The following is a 22,151-nucleotide window of genomic DNA, read 5'->3' on the forward strand; positions in this document are numbered from 1 at the left end:
GTGGAGAGAAGCCTTCAGACTTAGTCCAGAAGGAGTGTAAAGCAGCTTGTTTTACCAGAACATAATCTTCTAGGAATAGATTAAGGGAAAAAGAACCACACAGTGTATTTATAAAAATAGGTATTTATTATAAGACACCCAAAAACACAAACAGATATCTCCTAGCCGGAGATATACACAATGCACACAATACTTTTCAATAGAAACAGGTAAGTAGCACGAAATACACAGTGGTCACCATAGGGAGACCAAACCATATACTAAAATAGTGGTATGCGAACCACGACTCGAGTCAAGACTATACCCAGAAGACGTAGAAGTGCCGGGGGACCTAAGAAACAACCTGAGGTGAGTAACCAGGAACCCCACGGAGGCCGTGTGAAGAGTGGGAACACGACCGCTGGCTCAATACAAGTCAATGGGTAAGTCGCGGTTGCAATTTTGAAGAAGGACCCTTCCCAGTGGTCCCTGAAGAAACCCGTGGAAGACAGAAGGTTGGAGAGCCCCCCCATTTGGAAACCTTAGGAACCGGGATACCTACACCAGGGAATCCGGGTGCATAGGTGTGGAGCGGCATCGGAAAATACCGTCAAACTCAATGGAGGACATCAGGAAAATGCCGCTGCTGGAGAAGGTGAGAGTGTCCGGTGGAACCCAAAGATGGATTCAAGTCGAGAAGTACCTGCAAGAAGAGGGGACAGAGTCTATGCCACTTGGAAGTGACCAGGAGGCCCAGAAGACAAATGTCCACCAAGTCGGTGTTGTAGGGGAGATGACGGTGATCTTGGATCTGCAGCTGTGATGACCAGGCGACGCTGAGGAAGACCAGGAGCCGTTCACGAGCTGTCCCACATCGGATATCGAGAGTTGAAGGGTCGGTGTCCGTTGAGAGAACCAACAAGCCTTGGCAACTGCAAACAACGTGGAAAGAGAAGAAGGTGCGCGTAGGGACCAGCAAGGTCCAGGTGACTCACCACAAGCAAGGGAGTCAGGGCAGGCTCCGAGCAATCAGGGGAGTCTGCCTAAATCAAAGGGGACCCTCAGGAGGACCCACAGGCCGGAGGCACTGGAGTCGAAAGAGGACCTCGAGCAGCACACCTAAGATGCAGGCCCACGATGCAAGTGATGCATTGAGGATGGAAATCTTGGTCACAGGAGATGCTTGAGGTGGGGGCTACTTGGAGCCCAAAGATCTTGATGTAATGAAGCCAAAAAGCCTTTGCAACAGCAAGCCGACATGGTGCACAGGGATTTGGTTCCTGCAGCTCCAACAAGGTATACTGGCCTCAAACTTGGTGAGAGGACAGGACAGGCCTCGAAAGATGTGAAGAACCACCACCTGTGTTGCTGAGCCTTTCAGAGTCCGTGGAAGTCCAGGATCAGCACACCGGTCAGCTTAGTTGCGGTGCCTACAGATGCAGGGAAGTGACTCCTTTACTTCAAGTGAGATTCCTTAAGGTGTCTTGGATGCCCACAGGCCTTGGGAGGTTCCTGAATGGAGCACCGGCACGGACATTACAGCAGACCAGCAGGGTGACGAGATCAGGAGCAGCAGGAGTCTTCTCAGTTGCAGCCTTGATACCCAGACGGTAAAAAACAGAAGTGGTGTCTTGAAATTAATCTTGTTCCACGACAAATCTAGGGACCCACTCTCACTTAGGTAAGCCCTTAAGTACCCTAAGGAAAAGGTTGGGACGATTCAGGGTTCCGTCCCAGGGGAAGGGTCAGACAGTGGGGAGGATACTCCCAAGTCCTTTGTCCAGTTTCGCACCAGAGCGGGAGTAAACGGCTCCCTGAGCTGATTTGAACTGGACTATGCAAGGAGGCACCGAAAGTGCAGTTCAAGCAGACTGAGTGGCGCTGGCAAGCGCTCCCACCGGGCCCCAATACTCTAAACCCTGTCTGGGAGATGGTCACACCTTCCTGTGACAGGATACCTATTGTTCTGCCTTTCTCAGCAGCAGGAGGGCAGAATAGTCTCTCTGGTTGGCAGAAGCCATGTTGTGCTGTCCGAGTCTAGAAGATTGGTACCGTGGGCACTGAGGGCCTCCCGGGGGAGCTTTACAGTGCATGAAATCATACCTCCCATACCGTTTACGGTGTGGAGGTATGTTTGTTGCAGCCATTTTAGAGATGGTCATCGCGTAATGACGCATGGCCACGCTATGTATCGTAATGGCTGATGCACTTACAGCCCGGTAGAATGGACTCCAAAGGCTGTAGGGGTGTACTGCTCATGCAGGGGTGCTCTCACACTTAGAACGGAGCACCCTGCCTTCAGGATTGAAAGGCCTGCTTTAGGAGTGACATAGGTTTTAAGTGCAGTGACCGTAGATATATAGAAACCTATATCTTTAGTAAGTGGTGCTAGCACTAACTTACACAGGCTACAATGGCAGGTCTGTAGTTACAGTTTGAGTGGTCCCTCATGGGTGGCATAATACATGCTTCAGCCCATGGGGGACCCCTGGTGTACCTATGCCTTTGGTACCTCAGTGCCATATACTAGGGACTGATGAGGGTACACCAGTGTCCAATCTGGTATTTACCTAAGTACTTACCATACCAATTTAGGGGAGAAAGCACAGAGACTGGGGTCCTGATTAGCAGGATCCCAGTCAGATTAGTCAGAAACAGCATAGCATCAGGCAAAAAGTGGGGGTAACCATAAAAGCAGATCCTACTTTCCTACACTTGACTTTTTTTTTTTTTTTTTGTATTCAGGCATGTTGGAAGACAGATGAAACTGGGAGTGGGGCGCCGGACCCTATATGGGAAGGCGTGGAAAGAAAAGAACTGACATCAGCGGACAGGGCTGGCGCTTACATGGTGCTCCAAGCTGCCATTACTGGGGGTCAACCCAGAGCTGCACGCCACCAACTAGAGGTGTTCTGAAGCATTGTTGTTGAAAGTTTTCCAGATTCAGTCCACCGCTTTGGGAGCATTCTCAAGTGAGGAATCTGTAGTTAGAAGTATCCATTAGAATTTTATATTATTCACCAGCCATGACTTTGCTGCAACAAATATCAGTTAAACAATACAATATCTTAACATGATAACATTATAAACCTACTTCAGTTGTGGATTGCTTGCTCACAGGAATTTCTCGTACACTCTTTTCCAATTTGTCCATCATTGCTCGATAGAAAACCGGAAACGTTTGCCTAAGAAGAAGAAATGGAGCGTGTTACAAAAGAATCAATACCACAAAGTGGAATGCTGTATTTGATGAAAATGTCAGCCATGCAGAAACTGGCAACAGTGGCAAATGCTGGAAATAAACCTTGAGTAATTCATACTAGTCGTACCTGAATTTTGAGGGTGCCAGAAAAAAGAGCCTCTTGCAGTAAGCAACCCTTATTTAACAATCAACAAAATCTTCATCAAAGTGACATATGATGTTCATCTCACATTTAGAAGTGATTGATTCAGTGCTTAGGAGTCCCAGCAGAAAGCATGTAATGTGTCAACAACGTGTACGGATGTGTGGTCTAGCGGTCACCAAACCCAAGTCCCCAAAACAGAAGCTATACACATATGTATATAATTACACTGCATTAAGTATTGTTTACAGCTATGGAAGAAGCTGTATATACACCAAGAAGCCATACACGTGTCTTTCCACTCACACTTTTCTGGATGCCAAAAATATCAGTATAGACAGTGGTTCATGAACAGAGGTTAAGTTGTGGCCCACTCTGGATGATTTTGATGGTATTATATGGGTACTCTTACTCAGCACAACTATACCATGGGAATATGCTAACAACTCATGAAGATCGGAAATAAAGATTTTGGCTAACAGAGAAAGTCCCTTTCATACCTGGTGCTTCTTATTAAACCCCTCATTTTCATCCTATATTAAAGGACTAAATAAAAAGCTTATGGTGCAATATAAATTATTTCCCAGATTCCATTAGATGTTTGCCTTAAAAGAGACTGTGTAAAGGACAACTATTAGGGAAAAGTCGGTTACTCGAGTACCAATCATATATTTGTAACCATCTAACTACTCAGAGCCAGATATTCTTTCAGAATCTTTAGGCAGCTATGCTGCTGTAGAACTAAAGTAAGTACTCTCTCAAGAATAGTAGTATAGCTGAAATGTTCAATATTGAGACACCTGAGAAGAAAAGGTAACGTTCTTTCTAGTGACTATTCGATCTAAAGATTTGTCACTTTGTGAATATTCCCATGTGCCAGACTGGACCCAGAAGGCTTAAACAATAGCTGTTTCACTCTGCTAAGTGGTGCCTTCAGCTTCATTATTACTCTGGCCTGTCTCAGAACAGAACAACATAAGGCAGCATATAGGGGTCACCTCTTTGAGCTGCCATCAGTTGTCTCCTATTTTTCCTACATTCTTAGATCCAGAATGCGCCTGACAGGACTAGCTTAAGCTTGTGTCGGCAGTGTGCAAAAACTAATTTGGAGTCTATTCCATACAGACCGGGGCAGCAAAGGATAGCGGACAGCCTGTGGTTAAATAAGAGAATATTCAAGAAAGAGCCTTAAAAAAGATTATACATTTATTTGTATGATGGACACTTTTAACCACACATACCTCACACTGTGAATCCATACCAAAGCAGTAGACTGTCCAAGAAGGAGGGTTTGAGGGTGTACAAGCTGGCACCTGGTTGTCTGGCAAATATTCAAAACTGGAACACAACTAAATTAGGTTGCGATGATGGCTTTCACCTCAGTTGAATGAGCTCTAAGGTATTCAGGAGCATCTTTCTTGGCCAAAGCATTACACAGTTTGATGCAAAGGACAATCCCTTTTGATAAGATCAGTTCCTCGAATGTCTTTCCTTTCTTCACATTGCCAGACCCAACAAACAGTTAATTGTCAACAAAATACTCCTTAGCCCCATCAATATACAAATGACACGCACGCCATTTGTCTAACTACTGTAGTCTTTCCTCTTCTTTAGATGGATGTAGTGGAGAAAAGAACGCAAGATTGTAGGGAGAGAGATAGACTAAACCAAATGGAAAAGTGCCACCACTTTAATAAAAAAGGATGCAGGGGTTTTAAGTAGACTCTGGTTAGGGGAAAACGAAGTTTACAGAAACAGAGCAGACCTGGTCTGCATTCACTAAAACACTGTTCAGAAGTAATGGCAATTAGAGATCCCGTTTTCAGGATAAAGAGCCTCAGAGTACTACTGTGGAGAGGCTGAAAGGCAGGACACATCAAGATTAGAACCAAATTAAGGCCCCGCTGTGGCACAAGGAAGGGACTAGGAGAAATGTGTGAAATACCTTCTAAGAAAATACATCTCAATCTGTGAGTCGAAAAATTAGGACCAATAAGCCAAATGGTGAAAGGCTGAAAGGACAGATACACAACTTGACTATGCTCACAACAAAGCACTTCCATTCCCAAGACTGTGCAAATGGAACACCAGACAGTGTTTTCTGTTGGCTGTTGACTTGCTTGCCCTCACACAAGGTGACAAAGTTAGCCTAACCGATCAAATATATAGACTTTGTGGTGGAGCTGTAATCAACCAGAGGGACATTTCTCCCCACTTCTGAAGGCAGACTGAAAACTTAATTGGTTTGACTCAATCTCCAGTCTGAATTTAACAAACTGAGGTATATTGTGAATATTCAGGTGCAGAACTCTGAAATACTGTTTGTACAACAGTCCACCTATAGAGGCAGTTGCAGTGGAGAACATATGCTTTGAATCAGGAGATAGAAGCACCAGACCCTCTGAGAATGTTTGGGGCTATCGAAACGTTCTGTGCTTGGTCCAGCTTGACCTTTCTCAGTACCTCCAGGATGAGAGGTAGAAAGGCATACAGGTGGCTGCGGTCCTACTAAAGGCAGATAAAATCTCTTAAAGGTGCGTGGAGGGAAACTCTGGTTCACAACAGGCTAAAAGCCACTGCCACAACATACCCTACACATGTCATCTCTACACTCCAACCCGCGTCCTCCGCTCCCCTACATCTTACACACGTGCCACAATTCTGTAGGGCCAGAGCAGGGGGACGCTCATTCAAGGTGCTCAGAAACACCACCAATCTCCTGTCTCTTAGAAGGGCCGTGAAGACCTGCCTTTTCTACTGATCCAGCAGTTCCCTTGCATCCTCACCTCCGGCTTTTAGCGCTGGGACATCCCTTTGCAGGGACAGCCATGTCCTTTACAAATCCTATAACATAACATACAGAGGGCTCAACACCCCACATGTCCCTGCTTGTTGCAGTTCTACAGGCCAGTTGTGTTGTCCATCAGCACCTGGAATGATCTACACTTAATGGAAGGCACGTCTGAAAGTCAGCTGAATGGCAGAGAGCTCCAGCAGATGTATGTGGTGGTGTTGGCACCCAATGGTTTTCTCAGAAACCCACAGCAGCACCGTCAAGTATTGGGATTCCCAAATACTAAGGGTTTGTAGTCTTGATTTCACCTTATGACTATCTTCCATCTCCATTCACTCCCTCTCTCTTTCTCGCTCCTGCAGGTTCTTTTTTTTTTATCTCTGCTTTCTCCCTTTGTCACTGTTTTCAGTCTTTCATTTTTTTCCTTTTCTGTATTTCTCTCTCTGTTCCTCTGAGTCAAAGTCTGAAGTTGGAAAAGTGCCGGCGGGCTTCACTTGAAACCACAGCCTCAAATTAAGCACTGGTGTTGCCCCACTGGGGACCAGAGGCATTTGACCACTACATCGTCCAGATGACCTTGACAACAGAAAAGTAATGCATCTATTATCATAGTCACTTCCGGAGGTGAAAGGGAGAACAGTATGCAACAGGTCAGACTGGCATCCACCAAACACCACGGGAGGTCATGAGTAACTGGAAGGGAGAAATGGACATTATCCGAGAGACTTACACAATGCTGGGCTAAGAGGCAGGATGGTGAACTGGAAGTGGTCTGAACCCACCACAGTCTTGTAGGACTACAAGATTGATACATGAAAGTATGTGCCCTGCTAGACTAGGAAGACCATCCAATTCGCTTGGCTCAAAATAAGTAAGACATGTGCCAGAGTCATCTTGCACATATCCATCTTGAGGAACAGGTTCAAAACTCTGATGACTAAGCTCTGTCTCAAGCCCCCCTTCTTGCAGACCAGAAGGTAACACAAGTAGCAGGCCATTCCTCTCTCCGCCTCCAGTAAAAGCTTGTTAGCCCACTTGTAAGAGAAAAACACTTTCTTGAAAAGGATATTGGCATTGTCTGCCAACATCTGGGTAAAATTAGGGGGAATGTGAGAAGGAGTGTCTAGAAGTACGAGTTACTTACCTTCAGTAATGATGTATCTGGTAGAGACGTTGTCTAGCCACAGATTCCTTAACTTAGAATATCCCCAGGTGTCAGAATGGATCCGGAAATTTGTAACTCTTACCTTTGAGAAAGTGCCATCTTTCTTGCATGGTATGCCCCCACTTTTTGCTGAATGTACTTTGACTGAGTGTGCCCTGGGTTCCTGCCAATCAGGTACCCAGGGCCTATGTTCATTCCCTAAAACTGTGCAGAAACCTAAACCCAATTGGCATCTCTGGCCACATGTCAGCCCTGGTAAATGGTACACTAGGTACCCAGGTTCTTGTGACCAGGGAAGGCCCCTAAGGGCTGCAGCACTTATTGTGCCACCCTTAGAGTGCCTGTACCCTGACACACACACACACACACACACTGCCCTTGCAGGCTGAGTGTCTGGGTACAGAACAAAACAGAGAGTCAACATGGCACACATCCCTGTGTGCCATGCCCACAACACACACTGCCCTGGCATACATCAGCCACCCCTCTAGCTGGGTGCCCTATGCCAGTGGTGTGGGTACAGGTACATGAGCCATGTGCCCCTACAGTACCCAGGTCTATTCCTGGGCACTGTAAGTGCAGTGCTGCCATTTAAGAGTATATGGTGCTGGGATATCGTCAACACGAACTCCACAGCACCATGATGGCTCCACTGAAGACTGAGAAGTTTGGTATCAAACTTCTCAGCACATTAAACCCGCACTGATGCCAGTGTGGGATTTAATGTACAATGCACGACAGAGGGCATCTTAGAGATGCCCCCTGAGCCTAACCTACAATCCACGTTTTGTCCGAGGGGCTGCCTAGGCTGCCACACAGCAGACATGTTGCTGGACCCCTGGGTAGAGAGCCATCAGCTCTCCTGGGCCTGCAACAATGCACATCCTGGGCGAGGTGCTAGGTCTCCTCCCCCAGGGTGGGCAGGGGAAGCTTCAAAGGCATGCCGCTTTGTGAGCTTCTCCAGGCCACTTGCTGTATTCAGCAACTGGCCCCTACCGGTTCTGACCCCCTCTCTGGCGGGAAGACTGGCCGGAAACCCCAAGGAAGGAAAGGTGGTGTGCCAGCCTCTGCCAACCCCACCCCTCAGGTGGGGGAGGCGAGGTGAAGCACATATCCGGGCTCTCGCCATCTTGAAGAAGGGAAGCCCTGCCCAATCAGGACTAGGCTACTGCCCCCTCCCACAGGAGAGTGGCAGGATAGGGGGTGTACCCACCCCAGGGCAGGGACCAAGTGGTCCCTGCCCTTTACCTACCTGTAATGCCCCAAAATGTAGTATTTAGGGGCACCCTGAACCTTCCTTCCTCAGATCCAGATTCCGAAACAGCAAAGAAGATCAAGAAACAAGAAGATCCGCCGTGCAGCTGCTAACCAGAGGAAGACACCAACTGCTTTGGCCCCAGCCATACCGGCCTGTCGACCCTTGAACCTGCTAAACCCGGCATCTCCAGTGGCCAGCAACCTCACAAACCCCGGAGGACCTGGCTACCTTGTGACTCTAAGCAACTGGGACTCCCACGAGCAGTGGTACTGCTCAAAGCAAGTAACTGACCCCTGGCATCAGCCAGGAACCGCGAACTCTGCATCTGCCAAGCCTGGCCTGTGCCGGAGTGGACAAAGAGCACGAGGACATCCCCCCGGCGACTGTGACCCCGAATCCAGCATCCAAGGACCCACCTCGACGCTCCTGACGACGCCTACAGCCTCAGAACCAGGGACCCCTCCAACCACGACCAGCAGAGGGTAAAATTTACCGATGCCAAAAGGCAGCCCTGCAACCGGCGCCCTGCGGCCCCCCTGTGCCCAACTACTGGGTACCTACCTATCCTCCAACTACCCAACTTACCTCTCGAAGTGGTGGTCGCATCTGAAGAATCTTCGTCCCCGAGCTTGCAGCCTTTGTTCGTTCTTGAGCTTCTCCATTGCAATTCATTGAGCGCCCGACGGCTCAAAAGCACCCTGCACCCAGCCGCCAGAGTACCCCTGGCAGTGCAACCTCTACTCTAACCTACTTCCCCATTTGCCCTGAGCAAGTGACCAGGAGCCCAGCTCCCACAGCCGCGTGGCCTGCTAGCCAGCAGCCACCAACCAAGGGCCCCATGCCTCCCATAGGATAACATTGGGCCTAACTCACTCTGCACCCGGCTGCTCCTGTGCCGCTGAGGGTGTAATAACCGTACTTACCTGACCCTAGGAGACCCCTGAGTCTATGGCCAGAACTTTAACTCTGTCAATCGAGTACTTACCCAAAATCCGATAACTCTTTTCTTCCATAGGGAAACATTGACTGGTTTCACTAGGAAATTCTTCAAAGTGTGGAGTTTCTAAAATTTAAAATATTCACCTAAAATCAACCGAGTAACGAACACGAAAATACTCACCTGCTATCAGGAGAGTTCCCAGTGCTGGATCTTGGTGCCCAGCACTGACCCTGAAAAGTAATTACAACCATACTTGCCGCTAACCCAATTTTCTTGCATAGGAATTCATTGACTATTTTTCTGCGCAATTTCTTCTGTCGATTTTTGCAAACTACAAATATTCTTTAAAAATCACACCAACTGTGAAAATATAATTGCTTACCTGTTTTAGATAGATGTCCCAGTGCTGAACCTAGGAGCCCAGCACTGGATTACAAAAGTAACGAGAACCTACTTTACCTGTAATTTGAATTTCCTTCCATAGGATAACATTGCCTGTTTTTTGCTGAAAAAGTTTGTCGATTTTGCAAACTTACAAATATTCGTAAAAAATCGCCTGTATGACAAAAAATCATTCTTTCAACTGTTTACAGGAGATGCCCCAGTGCTGGATCCAGGAACCAACACTGAGTTAGAAAAAGTAACAATAACCCCACTTACCTGCTAAGTGAATTTCCTCCCATAGGATAACATTGGTGATTCTATGTGGAAAAGTTTCTAAGTGTCAACTTCTAAAATACAAAAATATTGCTTCAAAATCACAACTTTGTCCCCCTCCTTTATCTTTTCTTTTTCGCCCACCCACCCTAGCCTAATTACTCTCTACCCACTTGAGCTTAATATAGTTCTTTTGTAAATAGCATTCGTATTTATCTGCTTTCTTTGTTATATTGGTTCTTATTGCAATGTTTTTGATCAAATGTTTTGAGTACCGTACCTCCTCACACTCCTGTAAAGTGCTCTTATACCCCTGGGTCTAGGCAGCGCTGTATAAAACCTTTAAAATAAATAAAAAATAAGTAGGGTCTGAGGAGAAGGGTGGTAGACAGATTCTCTGGGGTGCTTCGGTGAGGAAGGAGGCGATCCATTGGAGGGCCTCTCTTTGGGTTCCAATGTGGTGAAGCCTTTTGATGAGGGTGTGGTGGGATATGGTGTCAAACGATGCTGAGAGGTCGAGGAGGATCAGGGCCTCCGTTTCTTCCCAGTCAAGGAGGGTTCTGATGGCATCAGTGTTCGCGATGAGGGCCGTTTCAGTGCTGTGCTTGGTGCGGAATCCGGATTCGGAGGTACCCAGAAGCCTATTGCTCTCCAGGTGCTTGTGAATTGGCGGTTGATGGCCTTTTCAAGGACTTTGGTGGGAAAGGAGAGCAGAGAGGTGGACGGTAGTTCTTAATGTTGCTGGGGTTGGCGGAAGGGGTTGAGAAGGGGTTTTACTTCTGCATGCTTCGATTATTCAGGGAAATTGACGATGGTGATGGATGTGTTGAAGATGGCGGTGAGATTGTTACCGGTCATCTTGCTCCCGAGGTTAAAGATGCAGTGGAGACAAGGGTATGTGGGTGCTCCTGAGTGGACAGAGATCATGGTGGTTGTGGTGTTTTGTGTGGTGAGCTGGTCCCAGGTGGTTGGGGTTGGTATCTGTGGGAGCGAGGAGGCTGAGGATGTCAGTGGCAGTGGGTTGTGGTTCGAAGTGTTTGTAGATGGTGGAGATCTTGTCGTGGAATAAGTCCACCAGAGTGTCAGAGTTCCTGGGAAGGGGTGATGATGCTTTCGGTGACTGTGGGATTGGAGAACTCTGACGATGTTGAAGAGTTCTTTGATGTGGTTAGAGCTGACTTTTATGTGGTCGACAAAGGTGCTCCTTTTCGTCTCTTTTAACAGTGGTGCTATTGGTTGAGGGATATCTTGAATGTGGCTCGGTCTGTGGGCTCCTTGCTGGTGCGCCATTTCCTTTCAAGTCGATTGCAGTTGCATTTAGTGGTTCTCAGGTCTGTGGTGCACCAACTGGCCTGTTTGGAGGATCTCTTGAGTTTGGTGGGCTTGACGAGGGCGACTGTCGGCACAATTGGTGATTCAGGCAGAGAAGTTCTTGACAACCTATTCTAGATTGGTCTACGGTGTGAGGTGTTAAGGACTTCGGTCCACTGGCTCTCTGATACTTTGTTCCAGCTGTGGTGTGAGGTGCTGGACGGCTTGGTGCCGGGGGGGTCCTGTGATGGCTAACGGGACGATGGCTTGTCTATCCAGGTGAGCTCAGTGACGTAACTGTACTGACTGACGCTGGCTGTGAAGATGGGGTTGAGTGTGTGTCCTATGATGTGTATGATGTTGGTGACTAGTTGGGTGAGGCCGATGCTTTCGACGAGGTTGGGGTGTTGATGTCGTTAACGTCGTTGAGGTGAAAGTTGAGGTCTCCAAGGAACATGTATTGTCAATAGCGAGCGGGCGATGAATTCAGTGATGGCGTAGCAGAAGGTGAGGCGAGGCCCTGGTGGTCTGTAAGCGAGGATGTCTCTGATGGTGGTTTTTTGCCATTGTTTTGAAGTTGGAAGTTGAGGTGTTACATGATCGGGGTGGTGTCGTCCGTGGCGGTGGTGCAGTGGATGGTTTCTTTGTGGATGATGGGGATTCCACCTCCGTGTTTGTTGATGCGGTCTTAGTGTGCTACCCGGTAGCCGTTGGGCATTGCTGAGGCGATGTCGAGCGCTGATGCGGGGCTGAGCCTGGTCTCAGTGAGGAAGAGGACCTATGGGTGAGGGGGGTGATGATTTCCCAGATCTAATGGTGTGCTTGCAGAGCGATCGTGCGTTGAGCAGTATGCAGTGGAGTTGTTCTGAAGCGGCTGTGTTTGGCACAGTGGTGGTCGTTGTAGGTGCAGGTGTTCCGGAGTTGCAGAAGAAGAAGCAATGCCGGCAGGAAAAAGTTCCTACTGTTGAACATGAAGAGGTACGGCAGGGCTCGGAGATCGGCGGCGGTGTTATCTGTGAGTTGCGGGAGGGCCAGGTTTCCTGGTGCTGGGTGTGGTTGAGGCGCAGACGGGAGCAAACAGACTTGCCTTTGGCACGTCAGCACTGCGGCCTCCTTTAAGTAGGTCCTGGGAGGGGCGCTGGTTGGCAGGAGCGGCAAAAAGGCAGGAAAAGCAAGCAGCATTAAGGGCCGGCTCAGGACAAAAACATGAAGTACAGCAGAAGTGGGCTAAACCTAAGCCAGGGAAGCACATTCAACTTCTTGCGGATATAGAAATCAAGATCCGGGTGTATAGGTTCAGATGAATACCATCTTCCTTCTTGGAAACCAGGAACAACTGAGAATAGCACTGCTGTCCAATTTTCTGGTTTAGCACCAACTCCACTGCTCCTTTCTGCAATAAAAATACTACTTCCTGCGCAATATTCCAAGATGATTTTCAGTCTTTGAGAGAGTGAGGGGGAGGGATCAGGGATGGGCTGGCTGGAAGGGTATGTGTAGGAAGATAGCTCTGTATACACTATACCAAAACGAGATATAGCATGCACAGAGTAGAGGTATTTCCTTATGAGTGCACAGGGATTACCAAGGTGCTCTTTCTAGGGGTGATAGTGGTCGAGCAGCCTTAGGCTTATCAGAGAAGGGTGCTAAAAAATTCACTGCATACACCAAGTGAAAAAGCGAGACACGCACTGAAAAAGGAGATTCATACCAATTTAGAAAAATACGTAGATATATTTATAAGTATGTTTTTTAATTCAAACTCGGTACAGATAAGTATTTTTGCATAGACTTACTTTTGAATATCTTTTGCAGGTTAAAAAAACAGTTCGCACCTGTGCGCAAATGAGCACAATGTTATCCTATGGGAGAAAAATGGCACACATAGAATACTTAAGATTTTTGTGCATTCTTGGGGGACCCACTTCGATCTATGAGTCTTAGAGGATCAGGGAAAGCCATCAAACCGGTAGGGCTGCGCTTAGCAGTCTCTGTGCAGCAGGGAAGAGAGGCTGGTCACTGTTCGCAAAAACATGCTTGGATAAAGCAGGGGCCACTTGGAAAGCATGAAAAAAGGAGACTTGGGGACAAGTCCGGGAGCTCCCGAAAGGGGGCTCTGTGCAGGAGGATCTTGGCAACAAGGAACAACAACTGGATTCTGTCGATCCGGGCAGTTCGGGTGCAGGGCCTCCTTTAACTTTGGTCTGGTTAACAGATTGAGTGACAGCTTGACAGTGGAGACACTCTCGGGCTGCCTCTGCGATGCTGACGTCCCTCGACAGTTGGCTCTCGGTTGGGCTAGTTGGAGTAAGGACTGGTCTTGAAAAGTAGCCTTGGTCGCGGCAAGTCGTCGGAACTCCAGGTATTGGCACAGCTGGGCTCTTGGAGGATGGAAGATCTTCAGGTTTTATAGAAAGACGCTGCTGGCCTTTTGGAGTCTGCTGACCTCTTCCTGGGCAGTTGCTGCTCACCGTTCACTGTGCGCAGCAGGTGCTGTGTACCGAGTCGTCGCGGTCAGTGCCTGCAGTTGCAGGGGTCACTCTTTGGCTCCAAGAGAGCTCTTTGGGCTTCTTATGATGTGCTGGAGGACATCCGAGGTTTGTGGAGGTGGAAAGCAGAGGACAGAGGTGACTTTAGCAGGACGTTCGGGAGCAGACACACTGGCGAGTTGGCGTCAGGTCAGTCGTCTGCTCCTCTTTTCTTCCTTTTTAAGGGTCCTGGGTCTATTCTTCTGAGGATTCCAAATCTAAATTCTTGAGCACAGGAGCCCCCTGAAAAACAGTATTTGGGGGCATTTAGGGGAGTGAAGGGCAGTAGTCAATTGGGCTACTTGCCCCTGGGGTCACTACCCCTTCTACATGACCAATTCTTGTGGGAAGTGGGCACGAACCTGACTCAGTGTCCTGAATCCTGCCAACACAAAGATGGAGGATTACTAAACGTGTAGGTCACATTGGTCAAGACACCTTAGGGGTGTGCCTGCCAAGCCTATCTCGAATACTAATTTGCCCACCTGTTCTCGTGCCAAAAGGTGGCAAGACAGGGGGATGGCATCTTCCAGGACTTGGGGGAGAACCGGAGTCGCATCACAAAAGCGGCATGCTTTGAAGCTGGCAGGATTGTAAGCACAATGTAATGATTTATGTGCAATGTATTGATTTCCTCACGTGTCGCGTGTCCCCACGCGACTCGTGGTTGTAATGTTTATCTTTGTACTCTACCCGCATTCTCAAACACGGCCGCTCCGTTGCTGAGAACCTTAGCAACGCCACTCTCGGCGTGGCATTCTCTGCAGCTGGATGGCTCCGGTCAATGGTGCATCTGTTACGATAATAAGGCCTGGAAATTTCACCCACGCTTTCCGCGTCGTTGCTTAACAATGAGGGTGTAAACACCCCAGCCAGAACAGGCTTTGTGTCCTGATCTCTGAAGGAGATCCCTCACCTCATGGGGTATCAGAAGCATTTCTGTGGTGGTGAGCCGGTCTGGACCGGACAGCCAATACACTAGAGGACAGGGGATTTTCAGGGGGTACCTCTAAGGTACCCTCTGGGTTCAGATATTAATAAATTCAACACTGGCATCAGTGTGGGCTTATTAATAAGAGATGTTTGATACCAAACATCCCACATTTCAGTGATACCAATATGTTGCTGTGACCCCTGTTATGACTAGTGTCCAACACATGTACTTTCAAAATGGCTTTCCTACGCACTGGTAATATCCAAGAAGGGCTTATATATTACAGGACACTGTAGTGTGTAGTTACTGGAGTACAGCGCGAGGATGTCCCGTGCCTTTCTTGTGTATGTTTAAAGAGGGTTCCATGATCGGATGCTGCTCGGTGTGTTCATGGGTTCTGACGTTAGTGAATAAACTTCAAGCTTTCTGCCATAAAGAAGCCTCCTGCGTCCTTACTACATTTGGCAACGAGCGGACGAAGAAACCACGCGTCCAGCACCCAGCAGCCAAGTCTTGCTTCCTTCGGCACCTCCTCGTTAATCCTCGCTCCTGCCCCGCCGACACCTCCTCCTTGAGCGGAACTTCTGGGTCGGCTCGCTTTCCCCTTCACCACGTTTCTCCGACGATTTGGGAGTTCAGCGGGCTGCAAGATGACGTCAGGCACTTCGTGATTGGTCTCCTTAGCAACGGGAACACGACCCCTCAACGCCCTCTGACGCAGCCTAATTACGTCCCACATAAGCGTCTCCATGCAAGCGGCCATTTTAGCTTCTTTTGGTTACTTGGCAACGCATCGCTGGAAAAGATGCATGTTCTTGAAGGTAGGATCTAGCCTGCACGCTTCTGCGGTGACAGGCACACCTTCTTCATTCCATTTAAAACTCTAGTATATCATTCAGCCTGCACAATTTAACGGTGACAGGCACACCTTTTGTTTTCATTTAAGTCTGCACCTGTTGTCCATGAGCCTCCCACTCGGTGATAGGCTCACCATTTGGTGATAACCTCACCATACTTTCCAAACATTCAGCCATTTATTAATTATTACTATTTTGATATTTAGAAGCTGTTATTTTTTATTTAATTTTACCTTAGTTTTTCTTCATATTTACTCGTTTATAACCCATTCAACCCTCATCTATCGCTACCTCGCAACAGTTTGCGCAAACCCCTCCCTTTTTACAGCATCCCGGCAAACCAAGTATTCCATGGCACCAATGGATAAAAGCTTTTGAGAACCATATTGTTGCCATTGATGCCGTCAAGTTTTCTCCGGAACGCAAAGTTGGAATTCTGTACGGTTGCCTAGGTCTTGCAGCACAGCATATATTTGAGTACTTACCCAAATTTCCTGCTCCTAGTGGAGAAGCAGGTGATGCAGAGCATTGGAATTCTTATAATGAAGCATTATCTCGTCTTGCAAGACATTACGATAAAGAGTCAAATATAATGCTTGAAAGGCACAATTTCTTTAGGAGAAAACAACGTGAAGATGAAACAGCTGAAGAATATATTGCGCAATTGTGAGTTTTAGCTTCAACTTGTGAATTTGAGACAAATCCAGAAATTTACATTCAAGATCAATTTGTCTTTGCTTGCTATTCTAGGAAAATACAAGAACGCCTACTTAGTTGAAGGAAACCCACACTTCAAGAAACTATAGATATCGCCAAGAGTATTGAGAGGTCTATCACCACCTCCAAAGTTCTTCAAAATGATCAATCTCACAACTCTTTTAAAACTCCTTCACAGGACATTGCTAATTCGGTTAATGCTGTTATTGCTAACAAACCTTTTAGACAAGTGTTAAAAAAAAATAATAACACCGTTTGTTACAGATGTGGATCTAAATTACACCTGGGAAATAACCTCATGTGTCCTGCCCTTGGAAAGAGATGTGTACTATGTAAAAAATAGGGCATTTCCAAGGATCTTGTAGACCTGTTAAAAGACCCACCAGAATCAACAGTATTGAATATTCTGAAACTGTTGATGATTGTACAGATCATTTTCAGGATGTGGTTGTATCAATTGAATGTAACTCTATTTTTACCCCACATTTGGTTAAAGGTCCCTTAGGAACCGCATTTTTTGGGGACATAGAGATTCCCATCATGGCTGATTCTGGATCTCCAATAACGATATTATCAGACGTCATAAATGGCAAGGATCAATTTCTTTATTTCAAACTGACGTCAACCCAAAAGCTTTTGGCGAGTTTGAAATTGACATGCGTGGCTACTTCAATTCTAGATTAGAATGTTTAGAAAGTTCTATATTTGCAAAGGTATATGTTGCAGTCAGAGGACGCAACATCATTGGTTGGCAAGACCTTGCCAAAATGGGTTTATATTTGGTTCCAGGTTCCGAAAATCCAATCGCCCTTGGTAACGCCCCTCAAGACTATACTCCTGCTGGGTCTAGAAATGTTCCACACCCTAGAACTGATTGCTTATGTCTCACTGCTTATGTCTCACTGATCACACTTCTGACCTTAAAAAGGTTTTGGATACATTTCCCAAACTCTTTTCATATAAGTTGGGAACTGTTAAAGGTTTTCAACACCAAATTAGACTTAAGCCACAAACTCAACCCGTTGTCCACAAGGTGCGTCCCTTGCCCCTTAGTGCGAAGGATGAACTCAAATCTGTTCTCAAATCTTTGTGTGATGGTGTTATTGCCCCTTCCGACTCTTCAAAGTGGGTTTCTCCCATCGTTATTGTCCGTAAGAAATCTGGAGAGGTCAGATTATGTGCAGACTTGTGCACATTAAATAAAAACATCTTGATTGACTGTCACCCTCTCCCCAAAATTCATGAACTTCTTGCCAACTTGGGGGGAGCAACATTTTTTTCAATCATTGACCTGCGTTCAGCCTATCACCAAGTACCTTTAACTGCAAATTCACAAGAGTTCAATTACCTCAGACTTCCCTTTGGCCTGGCCTCCGCGGCCAGTGTTTTCCAGAAGATCATGGATAATCTTTTTCAGATCATGCCCGGTGTCCAGGCCTACCAAGACGACATTTTGGTCTTTTCTGATAAGTGGGAATCACATTTGTCAAATTTATCCTCAGCTTTGACTAAGTTAGATGAGGCGGGTATGACAATTAGAGCTGACAAGTATAAATTTTGCAATTTGTAACATAACAAGGGTACCCCTAATCTAGTTTCCTATCTTAGGGTTTTAAAGTAAATACTACTGAAAGAATATATATAGGAAACAATTATTAAAATGAGTGTGGCGATATACCAATAGACCAAAATCCAGAGTCAAGTATAACTATCACACTTGACCCGTAGGACCCGAGATCGCTATTTTTGAGCATGTGGTATTCAACAAAATGATGGCAGCCACAAAATTTATCCCAACACCCAAGTATAATCTTTCTAGGGAGGAATATCAAGCCTTGTCCACCCTCAAGAATAATAAAGATATTACAATCAAGGGGTGTGACAAAGGTGGGGGCATAGTGCTGATGAACACGGACCAATATGTAGCAAAAATGACAACTATGTTATCGAATGAGGAACACTACACACCCATACGAATAGATCCCACCAAAAGGGTAACAAAAATGATCAAGGATCTGACTACCCGAGCCTTGGAAGAGGAGGTCATTTGCGAGAAAGAATGTATTTTTTTGAATGTGGCCAAACCAAAAATGGCCTCAATATATGGAATTCCAAAAATACATAAAAACACAACAGACCCCCCCTATAGGCCCATTGTTACTACTATTGGATCTACAACAGAAGCACTATCAAAATATGTTGACGCTCTACTGCGTCCACATGTCCCTAAAATAAGATCATATGTAAGGGATACCACCGACATCATCAACAAAGTTGAACAAATCCATTTTGACCAGAACACTCAGTTTCTGGTCACAATGGACATTGAGGCCCTTTATAGCAATATCCCCCAGGTGGGAGCATTGGAAGCCGTAAGGTGGTTTATTGACACCTACAATATAGAATGCCCAGCCCAATTCATACTAGAATGTCTGGAAATAGTGCTCAAAGAGAACACTTTCGAGTTTAACGGGTCGTTATTTCAGCAAACCCAAGGAGTAAGTATGGGGGCTTCGTGTGCGCCAACGGTTGCCAATATCTTCATGGCACACTATGAAGAGAGATACATCTACAATGAAGTGGCTCCATTTAGTGAATCTACCACAAGTTGGTCTAGATTCATTGATGATGTCTTTTATATCTGGAATGGTACTGAGGAAGACTTAACGCAATTTGTATCATGGCTTAACTTGTGCGATACAAATATCAAGTTTGTAGCAAAAAGTGATAAGTCGAATATTGAATTTCTAGATGTCAATATCAAATTTGAAGGACAAATGTTATCAGTGGATTTATTCAGTAAGCCCACAGCTCGTAACACATTGTTACATTTCTCCAGCTACCACCCAAGTATGCAGAAAACAACTATTCCGTTTGGACAGTTCCTCCGTCTTCGGAGGAATTGTACTAGCATCAGTGACTATGACCAACAGTCAGAAATAATGAAAGCAAAATTCATATCTAGAGGATATCCTAAAAGACTAGTACGAGACTCATACAAAAGAGCTCGATACTATGATCGCCAAAGCTTATTGAGAAAAAAAACCCCCAAAGAGCAGAACCGACTTGTGATGGTGACACGGCATAGTACAATGAATGGCAGCATATGCCAGATTATCAATGCTAACTGGCATATTTTAAATGCGACAAGAGCAGAATCAGAACAGTTACCTAGGCCAATGTTTGCATATCGCAAAAATAAAAACCTTAAAGATCTAGTAACAAGATCACGAATGCCAAAAAAGTTATCTACAACTATCCAGACCACAATTGGTGGCCTACCAACTGTGAAAGGAAATTTCAAATGCATGTCGTGTTTAGCTTGTGAGTCAGCTCTGGAAGTTAGACAATACTCCATAAACGGAGTTAAAATAAACTTACAATGTCTAACCAATTGCAAATCTACCAACATTATTTATGCCATTCTGTGCCCTTGCGAAAAACCATATGTAGGGGAGACATCAAGGTCAATGGCAACTCGCTTGACGGAACACAGGTCAGCGATTAAAAACAAGAAGGTACAAGCGCCATTGGTCCAACACTTTATCGAGCACAGACACACTTCCAAAGATATACGATGGCTGATTCTCGAAAAAATCAACATGAGTGGAACACAAGGCACTGAGATCCGAAAAAGGCGAGAAGTGTTTTGGATATTCTCACTGGACGCCTATAAGAGAGGATTGAACAGTGAGATACCATGGAGTCAAGCCATACGATATAATAACTAGTGTCATTTTTGCAAGTGAACATCTTGTAAACTCTGATGTTCATCATGGTCTAAATAAATAGCTGCGAACGATGGGTTTATTTACTCATATAACTGGAGACTTTAATTTGAGCGTTTTATGAACTACAATAACGCTATGAACGCATTAAAAATCCGTTGCCACCTGTATATACCATTCCTAAGCCCTATAGTTGGTTAAACGGAGGTTTGATTGCCAACCTACCAGATGGTCAATGTCACAGTGAACTGACCAATGGTTGAGCATGTCTGAGTATATATGCAGCGTTACAATCCCCAGTCCCCTTTCTACCTTAATGATTGGCTGGCAACGGGGAGAAAGGACTCTGAAGACGAGGTGAGTGCAACGCGACTACTACGGCGAATTAGCTGTGCGTTTTTTGAGCGTAGCGCAACAAACTATAAAACTCTCAGAAGTGGAGCATATTGATTTACATCAATTATATGTTCCCAGGTCTGGCTGAGTCCGATCACTAACCTTCAAATACGTCGCTGAAAGACTGAAATACTAAGACGACACAAGCGGCATGAAACAAAAACAACCGACTAGACCGGGTAAGACGATACTAACGCGTGTGCACAGGTTTAAACTATAGAAATGAGGTTAGACGACAATGCACTAAAACATACCGCTTTTTATATTTTCCTCATTAGCACCCGTGTAAACACGCTGCAGGTTCTCAAGGGAGTCACTCTAATTGTACCTCTCAGCTGAACTTAGAACAACACGATAAGACGCGTAAAACAACTTTGTTGCCCTAAGTAAGTGTTTTTCAGTTATCCGGATAGGTAACCTTAGGTTTCATTCAGGTGTTAAATATTATACCAATCTGTTTTATCGGTCATTTTTCAGTAGAACAACCTCTACAACAACGTATGGATATATAGTACCCGGTCATTCAAAACGCCACCAAAATATAGCGAACATCTGTTGCGTAGAGGGAACCTTGATAGCAGATACATTCAGTACCAATCAGGTAACACTGATAGCTTATTACGAAGCTAACAGTTAGTTTGGTTTAATGGTTATGTTGAAGTCTCTAGTTGTTTTTAAGCATATGAAGCGACTGATATGAGATCATTCATCATCTATACTGAGTCACTAGTTGCTATTGGCGCAATACTTCTGACGTTAGCATAAGCCATGAAAATGGATTAAAACTGTAGCAATGTTTGATTGAGACACATCAGGTTTACTGGGTCACTAGTTGCTATGGGGGCAATACTTCTGTCGTTAGCATAAGCAATGAGAATGGATTTAAACTGTAGCAATGTTTGATTGAGACACACTAGGTTTTTTTGATCTGAGATGACTATTATTTAAAATATCAATTTGTAAATAGGGAGATGAAATCGAAATGTATATAAATGTATAAATGTATATATGTATAGGGTCGACATAGGGCCATTTTTAATATAAAATGCACTTGAATATGTGGTAGATGTACAATTGGTCATAGATTATTCTTTTTCTTTATTATGCTTTAGGAATTCTTGAATATCATGGCTGCCTGAGGAAGGCTGATCGCCGAAACGCGCGTAGACTGGAATTGATGAAAATAGCCATGTTTATTAATTTTGTATGATATTTTGCAATACGATTGAAAATAGAAAACGTGAATGTCTGACAAATTGTAAATTATGAATTAATCCTATATAATTCTGTTACATTGTGTTAGGAAGCCATAATGTTATGTACATGAATATTGTGTTGGATAAATAAGGAAAAAGAAAAACCAAAAAAAAGTATATAACTTCACAAAAATATTAAAGAATGAATTGTCAATTGAACTTTCAAGTGTGATAGTTATACTTGACTCTGGAGTTTGGTCTATTGGTATATCGCCACACTCATTTTAATAATTGTTTCCTATAAATTTTGCATACAGCAATTGGATTATTTGGGTCATACTTTGTCC

General features: G+C 45.4%; 1 protein-coding gene across 2 annotated transcripts in view; it reads right to left on the reverse strand.

Moving 5' to 3' along the window:
• Positions 1-22,151, reverse strand: part of FANCD2 (FA complementation group D2) — a 1,050,809-nt gene that overhangs the window by 284,196 nt on the left and 744,462 nt on the right. For both annotated transcript variants that reach the window (XM_085625116.1, XM_085625117.1), the window contains exon 37: positions 3,074-3,164. In XM_085625116.1, coding sequence (XP_085481242.1) covers positions 3,074-3,164 — 91 coding nt within the window. The remainder of the gene's footprint in view (positions 1-3,073; positions 3,165-22,151) is intronic.

The sequence above is a fragment of the Triturus cristatus genome, chromosome 9 (assembly GCF_964204655.1).
Source record: "Triturus cristatus chromosome 9, aTriCri1.1, whole genome shotgun sequence".
Classification (NCBI taxonomy): domain Eukaryota; kingdom Metazoa; phylum Chordata; class Amphibia; order Caudata; family Salamandridae; genus Triturus; species Triturus cristatus.